Genomic DNA, 16,486 nt, shown 5'->3' on the forward strand with positions numbered 1-16,486 from the left:
TGTGCATTAAAAGTAGTCTGGTCCATAGTAACAGGGAATCTACTCATTAACATGGCATTGAAAGGGTCTGCACATAAAGGTTATCAGAAAGGCGAGGCATAAGGCAATGGAAGCCTGATTGCTGATAGAGTCGCCATATGATGGTGTTTGAAAAGGACTGGCAGTTCAACACATCCAACACCTGACAAACTTGACACTAGTCAACCCTACAAGTTCTTATGAATGGAAAAAACAAAAGACATCACTAAATGAGTTTTTCTTGCGCTTGGGTGAACGGTGTGGCTGCTTTTAGGAGGCTGTTAGCTGTTAACGTGGAGGCTTTTGTCCACAAGTAATGACAGACACTTTCCATCTATTTGAACAGGAGGACCACTCGGAGTCTCCACGAGAGACACGGTTACTGGGCGACCCGGGGTCAGGCGGAATTAACCAAGCGAAAACAATATGAAAATTAGCCTGACACTTAGCAAGTAACTGAAGACTTTATCGAAATAATTACCAATTGCAAAATTGCTTCAGAATACCAAATCACAATTGCAAGGGCACAGGGTGGTCACGATTAAATGATTCGTTCATTGTTAATTTATTAATATATGTTTTTTTTCCGCGAGTGGCAACTCGGTCTCCATGCAAAGATGCAGGTGTTGCGGGAGAGAAAAAGGACACATTTTCGGAGGGAAAAAACTGAACTGTGGAGTCCATTTGCTTCATGCTTTGTGAGTCAAGCTTAGATCCTGCTCGAGAGAGGACAAACCGAAGTAAAAGAAATGCATGCTTTACGATTAACCAACCACAGAAACCTGGCAAGAATATCCTGGCAAGTCGCGTTTTAGCATTCAGGGAGGACATTAAGGAGACTACTTGAGATGTGACAAGTTAGCAAATGAACGCTAATAGTAAAATGTGGTCAATCCGGAATAAATTGGAGTAAAGTTCTGTTTGGAACAGCAGCGTAGAGCGAAGAGTTGTTGCTGTAACAACAGTCCATTTTTAAGCGCTTTGCCCTTTCTTGTTTAGAGTTGCCGAAGCTAAACAAAGCTGGTGTGGACTCTATGTTTATAGAGTTTTCTGCAGGGCTTGTTTCGAGACAAAACTACGTGTTGTTTGTGAAATCAGGCAGCCTAACGATGTACATTGTTCACATAGAGCCATTAGCATTCATTTCAGACCATTTCTGTCTCCTACCGCTGTGTAAAGGGGATCATTTGACATGATTCACATGTGGTGTGCAAATGACCAGGGAGGGGGAAACCGATTAAGCCGGTCCAGAACCGGAGGACCCCGGTCGGTAGTGAAGAAATAATAAGTGGTGGAAAATCTCAGTCTATGATTCCCTCTGAAGGATTGCTGACCCGAAACTCCCAGCCACAGTGGGGACTCCGTGTAATACACGACCCTCAGGGAGTGAGGGAAACAGTAAAACATAGACCAGTGTGGCTCAGAGAGACCAGTAGCTGAAAAAAAAACAAATGTAACAGAGTTGGAGGGAGACAGAGAGATGGAAAGTGTGTGTGTGTGTGGAAAGGGTGAGATTTTAAAAATCTTTATGCAGAGATAAGCCGGCCACCGTCCGAGTAGTGATGGGGATGTTGGAGATGGGAATGAATGGAAAACATTGGCAGGGGAGGGGGAAGGGGCTGTGTGTATGGATGAATGTGGAAGTGTAGAATTTATGTTTCTTTTTACTCTGTTTGAGTTGATTGTTGTTTCTGTCTGTTTTTTTTCTTGAATCGATCTAGGGGGACAGGGAAGTCAGTGTGGGCGGCTCTGAAGAAGCCTCTCTCTACAGCTGTGGCTCAGAGGATTAAGCAGATTCATCCACAAGGCAACATCACACAAGTAGCCTTTGAACAAAAGTCATGGATACTATTAATGATATGGTAATCCTTAATCGAGCTACCTCCCAGTAGTGGTTATACTGACATGGGAAGAATATCTAAGTCTTGGAAGCAGCCCGCGACAACACTGTGCTATTGTTTACGCCCAGCCTGACCAGTACTAACTTTTTTTTTCTAGCGTTTTTAACAGTCACTTTTCCCCTCTTTTAATTAAAAAAAATGGAAAACCAGTGCACTGAATCTAAATCGGGTTGGATTTTGTGGTCGCAGTTCCCACACACGTTTAATATCTACTTAGTGTGCAGTTCACCAGCTGTTTACTGGATACTTTTACATGTTAAAAATAAGACCACACAAAGGCAACGTTTCAGACCTCTGGGAATATAACTTAACGGTAGAAGACGATTTGAGCATTTCTGTATCTCTCTTGTTTTATAGCAGTCATTGCCAATTGACTTTGAATTAAATTCTCTGCTCAATATGAATTAATAAGCAGACTATTTATAAGGAGGCTTGACATGGTGATTTTTTTTATCATGAAAGTTATTTCTGAAGGGCTGCATATATCTCACGAATAAAATAGTGCATTTTACATTTAATAGCAATTATGTAAAGTAAACTCAATTCGATTTTAATTCATTGATGGGGATGTAGATTCTAAGTATTCAGAATCCATGTGAATCACTTCCCTGAAAGGAGTGAGTCTATTTGTTTTAAAGTTCTATCAAAGGCAAGGGACGTTGACATTTTATTTGGAGGAGCTGTTCTTTAACTACTGCTATCTGGCACACTTTTTTTCTGATACACCTGTTACGTTAACAGCAGACTCGTGTGGTTACAGCAGATTTATTCAATTGGGGCCATCCACACTGAGTAAAGTGAAATAATTAGCCAAGGACTTGTGAATATAAATGTTATGCCTGAAAGAAATTTTCAAATGAATATAAACAAGCACATTCTCATTGCTTTAAAAGTCACAGTGTGGAGAAACAGAAAAGAATTTGATGCACTTTGGACAGTATTGTAACACTCAAGACAAAGATTCACTGATTCTTCACAAAAAAAGTTGAACAGATTTCAGATATGTAAAGCTGTCAAAGCAGCATTTGAGTTAAACATGTTGTGTTAATTAAAAGGCTATTTTGATGCTGACTTAGAGTTTAAAATGCTTTCAGAATCTTCCCTGAAAGAGTGAAAAATAAAGCCATACCTAGAGTCAAACATGGCCATGAATTGGGGGTACCAGACATTTCCATCTTCATCAAGAGGGATTCTATCAATGAGCAGCTCAAACTCTTCATCAGTAATCTCCACACCAAACCTGCAAAAAAAAAGAAAACAGCAGTCAAAGAGCAAGTTCACTTTCAGGTCAGCACTACCCACAAAACAGTCGGCATATGGCAGCCGTTAACTTTTTGTTACAGAATCTGTCTTCAAGATCAAGAGCACCACATGAATATCAGAGGTTAATCAGGGTTTTGATGGCTCCAGATCTCAAAAAGAAAGAAATTCTACTAGGCAATCCATCCGTAAGTATAGCACATTTGATGGCTGGAGATCCATTTTATGCAGCCGAACAAATCAGATGGGTTTGTAGCTTATGAGGTTATTCATTGCAGTTAACCACTCATACTAACTTAAACAAGTGAACTATGAAAAGGCTTCCAAAAGGATTTTGTCAGCATGTTAAAACTTAGGAAAAATAACAGAAACAGTTTGAATACATAAGACATTTACATATGGGGATAACTTCATCAGAGTTTTAACACAATAAAATATTCTTATTAAAGTAGAAAATTAGCTGCAGCCTTCCTATTCTACAATTGTTGAACAAGACAGAACATCATAATCTAGACTAACAAACCTATATTAAGACAAAGCAATACAGCCAGAATATCTTATTGTTGCATTCCATGGAAAGACCAGATACAAAAACCCAGCAAATCACATCATTTTAAAATATGTTCTCAAAATTTTCATAAAACACCAGACATTTCATTATCAGACATAAATAGCTCAAATAAGCATTGCTCCTTTAATACTGGAACAAAATTACTACATAGTGACATCACTTAAATGTATACTATGCAAACCATTAACAGCATGCTTTTACAAAAGGCCTTTTCCCTCCCAAAGTTCCAATGGAATCTTATTCCCAAAGGTACTAAGACCATTTCATTTAGTAACATAACACTGAGGAACTATAGCTCCAGCCTTGTGTGACTGCATTTTAAAAGTATCCAGCAGTACACAAAGACATCTCCTAAAAACTCAATAAGCTTGACTTTCAATTTTTCTCTAAAGTGTGTGAAAATGAATTAAACCAACTACATGGAAATTGGACAAATAGGACTGAGAGATTTGTCTTATTTTTACCCTCTTATTTAAGTATTATTCACCCTACTCATCCCAAAAGATATTAACATTTTGGAGAGAATGATAAAATAAGACAAGCTAACTGAAAATAAACTGTACATAGTATAGTCAAATGTTAAACTGTACCCAAATTACGTATATTGCTGTTAGTTCCCCAATTCAGCTATTTAGGCTAGACTATTATTCCATTCTGATATTTTTCTACTTCATATGGTTAACTGTGTCCTAACATTGTGATTGAAGCAAGTATTGTACTATTAATTTCATATTTTTCTAATATTCATCTAAATTTTCTAGGATTTCTGATGTCTGTCTGAATCATTAATGGAAATAATATTTACCCTCTCAATTCTTGCATTATCTTAAGTCAGTGCTTCTCAGTTCTTTTCCCACTATTTCACAATCCCTCAGTACCAAGATTGAGAGCTATTGCGGGGAGTGAGGCTGCGATCTGTGGGACAGAAGACCTGTGAAACCAGGAAAGGTAAGACCTGTGCCACTAAAAGGGAGGCAGATAGAGTTCCAAGACAGCACTGATTGCCATTGCTATCTTTGGGCTCACAATCCCAAAATCTTAGCCCATGTCTCTGCTGGGGTTGCAGACAGTATTTGAGAAGATCTGTCTTACATTCTTCTATTAGCTTCTTGCTTAATTTTGTCAGCTTCTCTGAAAATTAAGTTTTTCAATTTATCATCCCAACTCATATTCCTAGTGAAATAATGTCATATATTTTCTGTGATTCCAATGCTCTTTTAGAATGGTTGAGAAATAGTATTCCACATGCCTGAGTCAATGCTATCTGTAAATTCAACACCATTTCCTTACTTTTATTCAATGGTTTAATTACAAAAACAGAATCTCATTTGGCCTTTTCATAACTTGACTCACTGAACTTTACTTGAAAATCCATATATCTGCAGACCTGTATTTCTCCATTCTATTGTATTTTTTCTCCATATCGATTATAATTCTATTCTCTGGTCATTTCTTCATAAAGTAAGCCTATGCATCCTTATTAAACTGCACTTACTGCATATCTGCTTACATCTCTGGTCTCCTGTGGTCTTTGTAATAGTCCATCATGTCTATAAAACTCATAAAACCCACAAAGCAATGGTGTGCCACTGGTTACACCTTAGTAAGGAATTGATAGGAGTTGAAACTGGTGCCTGGAAGAATACATTGAACACTCGCTTTCTCTGGGAGGGAGAACTTTACTCTGCATTTAACTTTACTACAGCTGACTTGGGAATGTGTAATGGTGACATAGGATTCCTATGGTTTCAGAATTCTTTTGGCACTCATTTGAAAAGAGGCCTCCTGTAAAGTAATAGGTTAATCACTTCTGTCAAAACTTTGGCAAGGCTAATGGCAATTTCTATTATTTAAGAATACATGGTACAGCTTATGGCAGGTATGGCATTTACAGATTTCAGTTTCATTTCTCATCAAAATGGTGTTGATGATGACATTCAAAAACCTGTATAGTTGTATATATCTTCAAAAGTTGGACAAATGTGTCAGTATTTGTGGCTTAAGTGTACATAGATTAAGGAAATTAATGTGACTTTGGAACAATGTGCTATGATTGGCACACAAGAAATTCATGCTGGATCAATGTCGAAAATGGTAATGTGACAAAATATTGGCCCCTAAATCCTGCAGAAGTACAATTCTTAGCAACTGTGCAAAGATTACATGCGATGCCAGCACTAATGTAATTGGCCCCATCCACCAGTTTAAACTTTCACCCCCTCCATTGCCGGCACATACAGATAGCTGTGTGTATAATGTACAAAACACACTGCAGAATTCACCAAATGTCCTTCAACAGCAACATATGACTTCTACTACCTAGAAGGTCAGAAGCAGGAGGTGTATTGGAAAATGACCACACACAAGTTCCCCTCCAAGCCACACACCACCCTGATTTAGAACCACATCGCCCTTCTTTCCTGGCAGTTACTGGATCAATATTCTGGAACTCCTTTCCTAACAGCACTCTGGGTGTTTTTGAGACACATGAACTTCAGCAGTTCAGGCAGGGCTGGTGAAAGAGTATTAGGTGAGAAAACTGGATAAACCTTAAGGCTTGCACCACCACCCTTCCCCCACAATTAACGTTCCAAAATCAACATTGTGCATTGATATGAAGACAAATTCTACATTTGTAATCACAGATTTACGTTACATGAGAAAGGAGGTTTTTTTTATGCTGAATATACATTCCCATTGTTCTACACATTTTGCAATATATGGCGAAAAGAAATGTACACTATCATGTATAATATGACTCACATAATGTAATACCATTTGTTTCTACAAGAATTACTGAATGATTTATGCATAATTACTAATCGTTAAGATAAAGGAGATTATATTATGTTATTTGATGTTATTTACTGATTCACAGTTTTGAAATAACCATGCAAATGTGCAAACTTTTAAAACTGCTGCATAAACTAAGGAATAGAGTATGAAATTTTCAGCCAGACTTCAAAGTAAATACATGGAAATCTATATGTCTGTCAGATTATGTGCCTGCATATCAGTGGATCTGGACCACTGAAGCCTGTTTGTTTACTTATTCAGTTTCATGAATAGTTCATTTGGGTTTTTTTGCTGCCCATAAAACTGCCCAGTTTGCCTCGTGGTTATATCACGCTGACTTCAAGAAGGAAGCTCAAACACTACTACCTGTCCAAAGGAAATTAGTGATTGGCCAGTGATCCTGTCAGTTCCTGCTAGTGACATTCCCACAAAAGTATCTTAAAAATACAGAACTTAATTATAGAATCAATTGAAGAAGATTCCAGCAAGGGGACTCTGATAAGGGAATCACATATGGTGTATTCCACCCTGCTGAAGCTCTGGATATAGGAGAAGGCTTGTTGAGGGGAGTGCCAAAGTCGCCTTCTACCCCAGCAACAAGTGTTGCCCTTCATTTGTAACCTCAACCCAGAGCATATTCCTCCCCAGTCAAGGCCATTGGGAAGCTCAGCTGGAACCTGCCTTAGCTAGATGCTTGGTTTTCCACCCAGTATCCTGCACAAAATCCATCCCATTCCCCCAATTTGTCCGGCTCTGCCGTATCTCCTCGGATGGAGACATTCCATTTGCGAGCATCCCAGATGTCCACCTATTGGGAACAATGTGCTTTTCCTCTGTCATCCAGACAGCCCTCCGCTGCACCACCTCCATTCCCAGTTCCACTGCTCTACCCCCCCAACTCAATAAAGACAGAGTCCCCCTTGTCCTCACCTATCACCTCACCAGTCTCCATATCCAATGCATTATCTTTAAACACTTTCACCAACTCCAACTAGACCCACAATCAAGAACATCTTCCCCTCCCCACTCCTCTCTGCCTTCAACAAGGATCATTCCCTTCAACAGTGCTTGACTTGCATCACTCTCCCCACCGAACACCCAAACCCCCAGGTACCTTCCCCTGCAACTTGAAAAGATGCAAAACCTGCTGGTACACCACCCCCCTCACCTGCATCCAGGGCCCCAAACAGTCCTTTCAGGTGAGACAGAGATTCACCTGCCTCTCTTCCAATCCAGTTTACTGCATCAGGTGCTCCCGATGTGGTCTTCTTGACATTGAAGAGACCAAACCTAAACTTAGGGAATGGTTCACCGAGCATCACAGCTGGGCCCGCAGGGGCCAACTAGACCTCCCAGTCATTGCCTACTTCAATTCCCCTAACCATTCCCTTTCCAACATAACCACCTTTGGCCTCCTCCATTGTCACAACAAACCAAACCGCAAGTTGGAGGAACAACATCTTATCTTCCACCTGGGCAGCCTACAGCCTGGAGGACTGAACATTGAGTTCTCCCACATCAAAAACCTTACCTCCCATCCCTTAATTTCCTTTCCAGCCCCTCCCCCTCCCTTCCACTCCTACCTGCGACCAACCAGATTCATTTCTCCCATTGACCAATTAGGTTGTACCCTCTGTTTTCTTCAACTATCCCCACTTCACCACCCTGCCCCCGCCATCCCCTTTTTCTGCAGCTCCCCCTACACCCACCCCTAGTCCTGAAGAAGGGTTACACCTGAAACGTCGACTTCTCCACCTCCTGATGCTGCCTGGCTTGCTGCGTTCTTCCAGCCTCCTGCCTGTCTATTTTAGCTAGATGTTGGCAGACTTTGTGGCATTCACTACAACAAAAAAAAGATCGAATCATAGAATCCTTACAGTGCAGCAAGAGGCCACTCAGCCCATTGAGTCTGCACTGACCCTCTAAACAGCATCCCATGTAAATCCATCCCTTCACTCTGTCCCCACAATCCCACATGGGGTTTTTTTACCATAGCTATCTACCTGAGCTGCAGGACATTACTGTTTTTTTTAGTATGGCCAATCCATATAACCTGCACATCTTTGGACTTGCAATTTTGCAACACTATTTCAGAAATCAGACATTACCACATTTAAAAAACATTCTAATTAAACACAGAAGCAGAGGGACAGATATAAACATAGAAGATAGGAGCAGGAGTAGGCCTTTCGACCCCTCGAGGCTGCTCTGCCATTCAATATGGTCATGGCTGATCAGTGAGTTCAATACCTAAACCTGGCCCTCCCCCTATATTCCTTAATCCCTTTTGCCACAGGAACTGGATCTACCTCCTTGAAAACACAACATTTTGATCTCTTTCTGTGGTAGTGAATTCCTCAGGACTCAATCTTTGGGTGAAAAACCTCTCAACTCAGTCCTGAGGGTTTACCCCTTATACTTAAAATATTACCATGAGGACTCTCCTTCCTGAATCTAACCTGTCCTATCGTTTAGAATCTAAGATATCTACACTCCTCTAATTCTAGTTTCTGGTACAATTTCAATTTTAATTTCTGGTGGCCATACCTTCAGTTGCCTGGGTCACCAGATCCAAACCAAATAAAAAGTTACTCACTTATCTTTCCAGGCATTTTCTGGTTGAACTTTTGATGTGGGCTTTCACACATATCCGCAGTCCATCAAACTGCACAAGCAGCATCAGATGGATGCAAAATCCGGGTCATTGGAAAAACTATGTCCACTTCTTGTGGCTCATGCACGAGGACCCCTAAATCCCTCTGTGCTGCAGGTCAGGGGTCAATGAGCTTGATCGAGGGCAGTCCAGTGATGAAGCAGTGAATCAGTTTTATAGTTAGCCAGAATTGCACTGGGTATGATTGTAAATATTGTAATTACAATCAATATAAAATGTGAGATGACTGCAAATTGTTCTGACACGGTGGTGAACCCATCTGCTAACTAAACCAAACACCCAAACTTGCCTCATAATCTGTTAAAGTGTGAGTGACAGAGAACTACCCAAATTTCACTATTTAAATAAAAAATATCAATTTATTCTTTAAGGTGAACATTAAACAACAACTATTTACAACTCTAAGCCTCCATTCTCTCAAATGTTTGTTATCTGCCTCTAACTCTATAACAATATACTGTTCCAATAAAAACCCACATTAAAATTACATCAACTTAATTTAAAAACCACACAGCAGCTATGTCCTCCTTCTTTCAGCTGAGGATCTCCCTGGGTCGTCTTCTGTCTTTTACTGCAAAGATGTTTCATATGAAAAAGGTACCTTTGATGGAGAGTTTTTTTTTAATGGCAGTTACTCTCTGCCTAACTTTTAAACTGCTTCCCTCTTTTATCCCTCCAACATCAGATCATCTCATTGGTTCAATACTGGCAAAACAATAAATGCTAAATGGATTGGGTTTTAGTATCCTGGGGCATAATTTAAAACTGATTAGTTAAATTCAAGTTGCTGTCAAATCGCAACCAACTCAGGTATCTGCTTCACTGCCAAATGTTACATATTTTCAATTTTCCAGTACACTCTGAGACAGCCATCTAGTCATATACACAGGTGCTTGTAATCTCTCAATTCAGAACAACATTCACTCTCTCTTAAAGGCACAGTCCATGCCTTCAACTTCATAACAAAATTAATTAATTTCTCACATCCTGACATAGATTAATATTTCCACGTTAATAGTAGGCAACATTGTGGTATTTTGGTTGTCTGGGAATTGTAGTTCCAATTGAAATTGTCAGTCACAGCATTCAGCAATTAGTGACATTGTTTTCAGACACAACAACCAATGGCTCTATACAGTCTCCTATTAAAATGTCAGCCTGAAATTAGTTCTATAGCCAGACAACAATGTGTTCTCAAATCTGTTAATGTCGTTGGTTTTCAACTTCACAAAGGATTAAAAATATCTGTACAGATAAAATGGTTTAACATGCCCCTCATAGACACCACTCACTCTGAAAAAAAGATCCCAACAGACAATACAGAGTTTAGTTCCCTGCCAACATCCAGTCCCTCTGCTAGATGGATTGAAGTCCTTTTCATCCTCAAAAGTGGTCACAGGAGTAGATTTTAGATTTAGACTTTATTGTCATTTGTACTCAAGTAACAAAGTAAAGGAGTACGGTGAAAAGTTTTCAATGTCACCACACACTGTGCCACCTTAGGTACAAGTACCTAGGTACAAAACTTAAGAGCAAAGTAGAAAAAAAGGAACAAAGTTAAACTTTACAAGTCGAAAAAGTATCAAGTTGAAAAAGTAAAGAAATAGAGCTGAAAATTTCTTAAGGGCCTTAGTCATGCTGGGACCACACTTCCTAGAGTAAGTTCAGCAATCTTTTACCATGAACATAAAGCCAGCCTCCTTTTGTCAGCATTTTCTACCCTCATGTCAAGTCATCTAACATTTTTTTTTCTTCCAACTAAAATTACTTGACCCCATCTTCTCTCACATGTACTATGCTGTCTGAAACCCTGCTTCTAAACTGAGCCACATAAACTTGAAATAAATACACTGACCTGTTCTAAATAGCATGAGGTCCATGAAATGTTTCCACCCCCCTGCTGGAATAGTGTTAGGAATCCCACAGATACAGCCCATCCCCTTTCATTGCAATATTGCCCATCTCCAGATAGAGTGCCTCAGTTCGAGGACAAATTCCTTGTCGGTGGCATCTACATATTATAAAAACTTTTAAAAAAACAAGGACAGAATGTATACTCCTTTTCATGTAAATCAAAGCTTTATCTTTGCAGATTTTTCAATTGTGTTAAGTGGGTAATTTGTACATATTAGTCATCTGAAAACTGGCATGTTTATTAAGAGTTTTCAGATACCTTCTGAAGCCGTACAGGTGGATCAGAAATGGATATTTTATAGGAGATGAGGTTGCAGTGAACATAATAGGCGAGATTTCAAACTATCATCAAAGGTGGATAAGCATAGGTCCAGGTGTAGCCAAGAAAGCTGGGCAGCTTAGAGGCAGGTTCTAATCGTGAGAGAAGAATGGGTATGTGGCTATTGGTAAATGCTTGTAGAAAGTTAGTCAATAAAATTAGAGCACATGAGATTGAGTGGAATGTACTTGTATGGATTGAAAATTGGTTAATCAAAAGAAAGCTGGGAGTTGGAATAAACAGATCAACCTCAGAATCACAGAATTGTTACAGCATATAAGGAGGCTATTCAGCCCATCGTGCCTGCATTGGTTCAATTACCTAATGCTAATCTCCTGCCTCTCCCATTATCAATGCACAGTACCTCTATCCAAATAATCACCAAATACCATCTTGAATGCCTCAGTTGAACCTGCCTCTACCACATATCCAGGCAGTGCATTTCATACGCTAGCTAAAGGTAAAACTACCATCGTCCCACTCTCTCATTAGAATGATTTGTCTAATCTCAGGTAAGGAGTGAGGTTGAGAAGGCAGGTCCTTCATGATAAACTCAGCACTGAGGGAATTACACCCATACTGATGGCATCATTCTATATTACAAACCAGCCATCCAGCCAACTGAGCTAACTAACCCCCTAACTACTTGCTCATCACAAGGTTATTACTGGCGGGGTATCACAAGGTCCACGCCTGTTTGTAATCTTTGTATCAATTTTACAATGAATGATTTGGATGTGGGGACCAATTGCAATATTTCCAAATCTGCTGGTGACACCAAACTGGATGGGAATAGAAGTTATGAAGATGATGCAAGGAGGCTTCAAGACTGCATGAACAGACTAAGTGAGCAGGCTTGAACATGCCAGATGGAATACAATTTGAATAAGTGTGAAGTTTCTCACTTTGATATGGAATAAATAAAGGGGGCAGGATATTTCTTAAATGGTGAAGGATTGGGAAATATCAGTGTGCAAAGGGATCATTGTCCATGCGTAACTAGATACATGATTGCAGGGATAGCAAGCAAATAGAAAGGCAAACAGGATGCTGACATTGAATTCAAGGGAATTTGAAACAAAGGTGCAGTTGCTGCAGTTTAGAACCTTTGTGAGACCTCACCTGGAATAATGTGTATAGTTTTGGTCTCCCTACCTAAGGAAGAATATTCTTTACATTCAAAGGAATGCAATGGAGATTCACCATATTAATCCCTGGAAAGATGAGATATTGAGGAACTAGGTCTATATTCTCTTGAGTCTGAAAGGAATGAGAGATGATGTCATTGAAACTTATTAGAGCTGGCATGCTGGAAATAGATAGGATGTTCTCCCTGGATGGTAACTCCAGAACCTGGGGACATAATCTCAGCAGGTCATTTAAGGCTGGGAAGAGTAGGAATTTCTTTACTCAGGGGGTGGTGAATCTTTGGAATTCCCTGCCCCATATGGCTCAATTATTGAGCAGATTCAAGGCTGAAATTGCTAGGTTTCTGGAGCCAATCAACATTGAGGGATATGGAAACAGTGCAAAGAAAATTACACTGAGAAGTCAACCAACCATGATCTACAATAGTGAGGCTGACTCAATGGGTGGAAAAGTTTACTCTCGTTCTTAATTTCCAATTTTCCTACTCTAAGTCCAAAGAGGATAGATAGCGCATGATAGGAGCCAAGTGCAAAGGGATAAACCAGAGTATTGTATGTAGTTCAGAATTCTCATTATAGGAGGGGTGTGATAGCACTGGCAAGAATGCAGAGGAGATTTACCAGGACGTTGCTTGGGCTGAAGAGTTTTAGGTACGAAGAGAGATTGGACAGACTGGGATTGTTTTCCTGAGAGCAGAGGAAATTGAGAGGGGGCATGATTGAGGTGTATAAAATTATGTGGGGCATAGATAGGGAGACGATTTTTTTCCCCTTGATGGAGGGATCAGTGATCAGGGGGCATAGAGTAAGGGACAGAAGATTTATAGGAGATTTGAGGAAAATCATTTTCACCTGAAGTGTGGTGGGAGTCTGGAAATCACTGCCTATAAGGATGATAGAGGGAGAAACCCTCACAATATTAAGAAGTTTTCAGATGTTAACTTGCGATGCCAAGGCAGTTGAGGCTACATGTGTAGCTACAATGAGATTACAATAGTTAGGGGGTTGTTTTTGACCAGCATGGACACAATGGGTTGAAGGGCATTTTACTGTGCTGAAGATTGCTGTGACTCTATGGCAATGGGCAAGTCTCTCTATATTTCTCTCGTCAAATCCATTGTACCCATTCAGGCGTTGGTATATACAGCATGAGAAATTAAGCATCATGGATCTCAAATCTTAGCAATGGGCCTACTCTTCCATGTTACATTAATGATGTAGGTTAACTGTTCAATGTCCTGGAATACTATTTACTTTTCTTATCAAATTACAGTCTGCATCTGTTTTTACCTTCCATCATCATGTGTGACATGCTGCAACAATGCCAATCTAAAGAGACCATGTTTACTTTACCTTTCCTCCCTCCCATGTGAAATATCTGGTCATCACATAGCTGACAAGCATGGCCAAGAGAGCCTTCTTTTGGTGGGCAATTGATACTCAGAGAGTGTCATGAACTGGATGGTAAGCAGCACAGTGCACTGTAGATTGTCACTATTCACCTGTTCCCCTTATAGAGTGTCTAAAGTTAGAGGGGACACTGTTCAAAATGAAGCATTTCCCATTTAAATGAGGAAGAATTTCTTCTCCTGGTGGTCAGCATGAATAAAACATATCCGCTGAAATTTGATGATACAATAACAGGTAGAAATATTGAAAAGAGTAAGAGTAGGTCATTTGGCCCCTTGAGACTGCTCCATTATTCAATACGACCATGGTTGATATCCAAATGAGTACCCACTTCCTCCTCATACCCTTAGATCTCTCAGTCCTAAAAACAATACCAAACTCATTTTTGAAAACATTCAATGTTTTGGTCTCAACCACTTTCTGCGGCAGAGAATTCCATGGCTTGCCACACTCTGGGTGATGAAACTTCGCCTCATTTCAGTTGTAAATTGTCTACCCCCTGTATTTAAACTGTGATCCCTGGTTGTGGACTCCCTGTTCATTGGGAACATCAAGTTACAATGTAATTTGTGAAGAGGATACAAAGGCTTGTAGATTAATAAAGAGTGGACAAAACATTGGAAGATGGAATATAAAATGGGAAAAGGTGAGGCTTGTCTATTTTATCAAGAATAATAGAAAAGCAAAATAATATATAAATAGAGCAAGACTACAGATTGCTGCACTGATGAGGGCTGTGAGTGTCTGAGTGCATTAAATACAAAAACATTAGCTTCCAGGGACAGCAAGTAATTAAAAAGGCAAATGGAATATTTATTGCGACATTGGGGTGGGAGGCGTGGAGTCTAACAATAGAAAAGTCTTACCATAAATGTAAAGGACATCACTGAGGTTGCATCTGAAGTCCTATGTACAGTTTTATCTTCTTAAGGGGAAATACGCCTGTACTTCAGAGAAGGTTCACCTGGCTGATTCCTGGGAAGACAGGGCTGTCTTCTGAGCAAAGGTTAAGTATTTGGGAATACACTGTTTTGAAGTTAAAGGAATGAGAAGTGACTTTAAGAAGCTTGAAAACTGAGATGCTGAGAGGCGTTTTTCCCTTATAAAGTGTCTAGAGGTAGGGGGACACAGTTCAAAATGAATCATTTCCCATTTAAATGAGGAGGAATTTCTTCTCTCAGTGGACAGTAGTTAATAGAATTTTCTTCCACAGAGAGTTGCAGAACCTAGGTCATTGAATATATTCAAAGTTGCATTAAGTAAATTTTTGATCGAAAAGGGAGTCAAAATGTATTGGTGAGTGGAGGCAGCAAAGTTCAGTTAAAGAGGCAATCATACCAGCCATGCTCTTACTGACTGGCAGAACAGGCTTGATGGGCTGAATGGCCTATTCCTTAACCTCTCCCTGAAGATCACCTTATGAACAGTTGTAGTAATGAGAAGCTTTAACAGCAGTTGACAACAGTCTAAAAACCAAACAGGGAAAGCACATATTTAACCTGGGTACTGCAATATTTTTAGATGTCCATTGGAAATATTGAAGGCCATTGATTGTGATCTGCTGGGAGTTAATATGCAGACATTTCATTCTGATGCATATGAACTTAGTTACATGCCACAGAGAAGCTTTTCTCATTATGTGCAGACCTGTAGCAAATATAAGAATCCAGTAGAGTCAAATAATCTCCAAGCTCAAAGCTGCTTATTGTCATAGAACAGTTTCAGATTAACCTATGAAGGTGAAGGAAAAGTGATAAATCTTCTCAGTTAATAATGAAACTGGAGTTAGAATCTAATACATATGACTTTGGTGAGGTCCTTAAAGAAGTAGCAGCTTGATGCAAATATATTCAATGAAGAGCAGAGGGGTTCTGCACTGAGCCCTGGCCAACACCTACCTCTCAAACATTATCTTTCAAACAGGGGATCTGGTCACAACCTTAGTACTAAGTCTGGGACCTTGCTGTGGGCAGAAATGCTGAAACAATTCCTATATTACAATAGTTTAATTGGCTGTAATGTTTTGAATGTCTTAAGCATATGAAAGAAGCAAACTAAATTCAAATTAATTATTTATTTTTCTTATTAGTCTCTGTAGTAAGTTAGCTTAATAATATCAGGAACTTGCAGGAGCACTATGATTATAATTTTTATCTTAGCACTCCATAGTAACAGTGTTGAATTTCAACTGACCTTTTCCACTAATTAACATAGACAGGAATGGACTTGAACAAATTCAGAAATCTTTAAAAGATGGATCTGGGTCCTGTTCTATTCAGATTGATTAATTCAACTTCTTATCATTTAAAATCAACAACTGAGTGCAACAGTCCCTCAGATCAAGGATGATACTTACTCACAGCAAGTTCCTGCATATTGTTGTCTTTTAACACAGGGACACTGCTACAATTCAGCTAACACACTGTTCTGATTGACCAGGAAACTCTCCCAGTCTTACAACGTGTCATAAGGTTA

General features: G+C 39.6%; 1 protein-coding gene across 1 annotated transcript in view; it reads right to left on the reverse strand.

Moving 5' to 3' along the window:
• The window catches only part of LOC140495933 (EF-hand calcium-binding domain-containing protein 6), a 94,269-nt gene that overhangs the window by 20,113 nt on the left and 57,670 nt on the right, over nucleotides 1-16,486 (reverse strand). The window contains exon 12 of the mRNA XM_072595251.1: nucleotides 3,049-3,159. Coding sequence (XP_072451352.1) covers nucleotides 3,049-3,159 — 111 coding nt within the window. The remainder of the gene's footprint in view (nucleotides 1-3,048; nucleotides 3,160-16,486) is intronic.

This window comes from Chiloscyllium punctatum, chromosome 2 (genome assembly GCF_047496795.1).
Source record: "Chiloscyllium punctatum isolate Juve2018m chromosome 2, sChiPun1.3, whole genome shotgun sequence".
NCBI classification, from domain to species: Eukaryota; Metazoa; Chordata; class Chondrichthyes; order Orectolobiformes; family Hemiscylliidae; genus Chiloscyllium; species Chiloscyllium punctatum.